This window comes from Gallinula chloropus (assembly GCF_964237585.1).
Source record: "Gallinula chloropus genome assembly, chromosome: 30".
Taxonomy (NCBI): Eukaryota; Metazoa; Chordata; class Aves; order Gruiformes; family Rallidae; genus Gallinula; species Gallinula chloropus.
Genome location: NC_140115.1, coordinates 555,813 through 559,765, shown reverse-complemented (window position 1 = coordinate 559,765; position 3,953 = coordinate 555,813). Strand labels below are relative to the sequence as shown.

General features: G+C 50.5%; 1 protein-coding gene across 1 annotated transcript; it reads right to left on the bottom strand.

Moving 5' to 3' along the window:
* Positions 1–1,495: 1,495 nt before the first annotated feature.
* LOC311202525 (olfactory receptor 14A16-like) lies at positions 1,496–2,422 on the bottom strand (the record flags this gene model as incomplete). The annotated part of the gene is made up of 1 exon (XM_084277106.1): positions 1,496–2,422. One exon carries the CDS (start codon positions 2,420–2,422, stop codon positions 1,496–1,498), a length of 927 nt encoding a protein of 308 aa, XP_084133232.1.
* Between the last annotated feature and the right edge of the window lie 1,531 nt (positions 2,423–3,953).

The window sequence follows — 3,953 nt, the reverse complement described above, 5'->3', positions numbered from 1 at the left end:
AACTAATTGGAGAGGTTTTATTTGAGTGATGAAAACTTCAAAGGAGTTTCACAATGCAGGATTTTTCCGTAGGAAAAATGTTTCTGTCATATCTCAGATCATGGAAGAACGTTCAGCAGCATGCTGCAATGGGGGCTGGTCCTGAGGTCTCCTAAAGAGATCTGGACAGGCAGGAAAAGCAGTCTCCTTAGACCCAACCCTGCATGGAGAACCTTGCCCTTCCCCAAGCCCAGCAGTTCCCTCCCTGGCCTCCTGGGACTCCCAACACTTTTCCTGGCAGCATCTGTGCTCACAGGCACAGACAGATTTCTCTGACAACAAACAGCAGTTCAACATGACACAGTTTAATAACCATGAAATCTCTCTCCTCAGCTGCCTGCTACGGCCAAGCAGCGTGTGAAGGGGGTCAGCTTTACTGGTGCTCCCAGTGCACAACCTGGGGAGGTTTAGGTGCTCTTGCTGGACATTTTGCATTTTTGAAACTTGACGCTGCTGGAGCAGGCAGATTATGTCAGGCACTTGTAAGGACTGTGCCCTTTGACAAGGACAGTCCTCAGCTCCAACATTACTGGGGCTGCTAATGGGATGTCTGAGTTTGATGCTGGAAGAGACTGAAAATGACATCAGGCACTATTAAGATCGTTCCCTCAGCTACAAAAGCTCTGAGCCTCAAGGTTAGTGGGACTGCTTTTGGACATCCTGGGGAGTTTTCAGACTCCCAAGATATTTCAGCCCTCAAACCTTTTGTTGTGGAACTATTGCTGGGCATTTAGTGTTATAGTCTTCAGGATGCTGAGGGAGACCTTATCACTCTCTACAAGTACCTGCAAGAAGGATATAGAGAGGTGGAGGTTGGCCTCTTATCTCAGGTAACAAGCAATAGGATGACAGGGAATGGCTTGAAATTATACTATGGGAGATTTAGGTTAGACATCAGGAAGAATTTCTTTATGGAAAGGGTATTCAGCTATTGGAACAGGCTGCCCAGGAACGTGGTGGAGTAACCATCCCTGGAAGTATTACAAAGTTGTGCAGATGTTGTGCTTCATGACATGGTCTGGAGGTGGACTAGGCAGGGTTAGGCTGTGGTTGGACTTTGTGAAAGATTCTGTGACTTTATGTTTGTTACACTTCAAGGAGATTCCTGTTCTGTCATGGTGGGAAAGCATTGCCATTTCAGACAAGTAGTCAAGTGATTCAAGCAATGCAAATATTCTTATAAATATTTAATAAATGTCAAGAGATATTTTAAGAAAGAAAAATTTGTGCAACTTTTCAGGCAGATGTGATGCAAAGAGAGCACAGCCCATCGATACCCAGCGTGTGGGTCATACTGTATCAGCAATGGGATGAATGTGGACCATCATATTCCAGTTTAAATAAACTAGAGGGAAACAAAGATACAGGAATTAAAAGCTATACTACATAGAGACAGGTCCTAATATGAGTTACATGGTCAGTGATAAGCAGAAGAAGATGAGCAGTTCCTTGTTGCTTAGAAACATCCAGTCATCAGTTTCCACACAGCATCCTTGAGCTCCTGGTTCCTCATGCTGTAGATGAGGGGGTTCACTGCTGGTGGAAACACCGAGTAAAGAAACGCCACTAACAGGTCCAAAGAAAGGGAGGAGATGGAGGGGGGCTTCAGGTAGGCAAATATGGCAGTGCTAAGAAACAGGGAGACCACAGCCAGGTGAGGGAGGCAGGTGGAAAAGGCTTTGTGCCGTCCCTGCTGAGAGGGGATCCTCAGCACAGCCCTGAAGATCTGCACATAGGACACCACAATGAACACAAAACACCCAAAGCCTAAACAGGCACCGACCACAAGGACTCCAGTTTCCCTGAGGTAGGCATCTGAGCAGGAGAGCTTGAGGATCTGGGGGATTTCACAGAAGAACTGGTCAACAGCATTGCCATGGCAGAGGGGGAGGGAAAACGTATTGGCTGTGTGCAGCACAGAATAGAGAAACCCAGTGCCCCAGGCAGCTGCTGCCATGTGGACACAAGCTCTGCTGCCCAGGAGGGTCCCGTAGTGCAGGGGGTGGCAGATGGCAACGTAGCGGTCATAGGCCATGACAGTGAGAAGACAGAACTCTGTTGAGAGCAGAAAGAAAAAGAAAAAGACCTGAGCCACACATCCTGTGTAGGAAATGGCCCTGGTGTCCCACAAGGAATTGGCCATGGATTTGGGAACAGTGGTGGAGATGCAGCCAAGGTCAGTAACAGCGAGGTTGAGGAGGAAGAAGTACATGGGGGTGTGGAGGTGGTGGTCACAGGCTATGGTGATGATGATGAGGCCATTGCCCAGGAGAGCAGCCAGGTAGATGCCCAGGAAGAGGCAGAAGTGCAGGAGCTGCAGCTCCCGTGTGTCTGCAAAGGGCAGGAGGAGGAACTGGCTGATGGAGCTGCTGCTGTTGGACATCTGCTGCCGTCAAGTGAGGAGACCTGTCCAAGGAGGAAAAGACACAGTGAAAAGTGATGGAACTCTTCTTTTAGGAAAACATCTTCTAATTTTTAGGGAATGCCCTCAGATTGACTCCCTGCATTCAGGAGGACTTTTGGCAGGTCCCTTTTGGCAGGTCTGCTTTGTGCTGGCTTGAGCGTGCCACTGCTGGGAAGAGGGTCAGCTGTGGGCTCTGGAGAACTCAGTCCTGCCTTGCAGCAGCCAGTAAAGAGAAGGATGGTGTGATCTCAGACTAAATGCCCTGTGGATAGGAATGAGCTTTTCAGCACTGTCACTCCTATTTCACCTGAGGGCAGAGCAGAGCTTTGGTAATGGTGGGACAAAGGGAGCAAGGAAAGGAAGGGAAACAGTGAGAAACAGTCCAGCCAGGGCTGCAAGGACAGGGACAGACAGAAAGGTACTCGCAGGTTTCTCAGACTGAAAACATGGAAGTCTTGTCTCAGAGTCTGTGCTGGGTGGCAGAAACCAGGGGGTTGCTGTGGGAAAGTATCAGCACGGTGGGTGATGTCAGGGAGGTACCAAATCCCACTGCCAGGGCAATGCTGGGAGCAGCTCACTCTTCCTCCTTGCCAATGTATCTGCTAACTGCAGTTGTCCCTGCAGATGCTTCTCTTTGCCCATGTCACCTCTGCTCTGTGCTCACTAACCTCATCCAAATTACCCTGTGCTCAGCTCTGTTCTGCAGACGCCTCCTGGCATCAGGCCACTGCCCCGTGGAACCTCTGTGTGTGCAGGGCTCAGGAGATGCTCTGACAAGTCCTAATGACCAATGAGTTTGCACTGCCTGCTGCAAAGTTATCACGAAAAGTTCAGCTCCCACTTCCCAGCCAGTCCACAAGAGCAGAAAATTCAAAGCAAAGTCTCTTTACCTGGAGTGGAAAATTCATCCTTGTTGTTCTTGAAAAGTCCCTGGGAAGTTGCCAGGGATCCGCTGGAGCTGGGAGCAAACCTGTCCTACACAGCACACTTTGACAGCAGAAGGACCCTACACTGTCCTTCCATGGGTCACACTTTAAACTCACAGCTTCTTTCTGCACTGCTGATAGAAGTCCAGCAGGCAGGCTGAGTGCTGACCCTGACAGCAGCAGAGTCCCTGCCCCAGCACACAGACCCTGGGGTGCAGGGACCCTGCTTACAAGGACAGCCCTGGGCACCCCTGGGTGCACACGCTGCTTCACACCTCTCAGCCATGCCCAGGAGAAGACAGCTCTCCTGCCCTGTCCCTCTGATGGGGCAGAAGGACATCCCTTCCAGGCAGCACTTTCTGGTCCTAGAGAGAACCTGTCCTCCTGACAGACCCCACACACTGCCCCATGTCCCAGCTTTAGAAGATCCCTCCAGGAACAGAACCTGCATTGCCGTGCACCCACAGACATACCAGGCAGAGTGCTTTGGAGATTTCTCCTCCAGTGAGCTCTCAGTATCCATCACCTCTCTCAGCCTCACAGGTCTCCCCTCGGTGCCTCCAGGCAGTGTCCCCAGCCCTGTG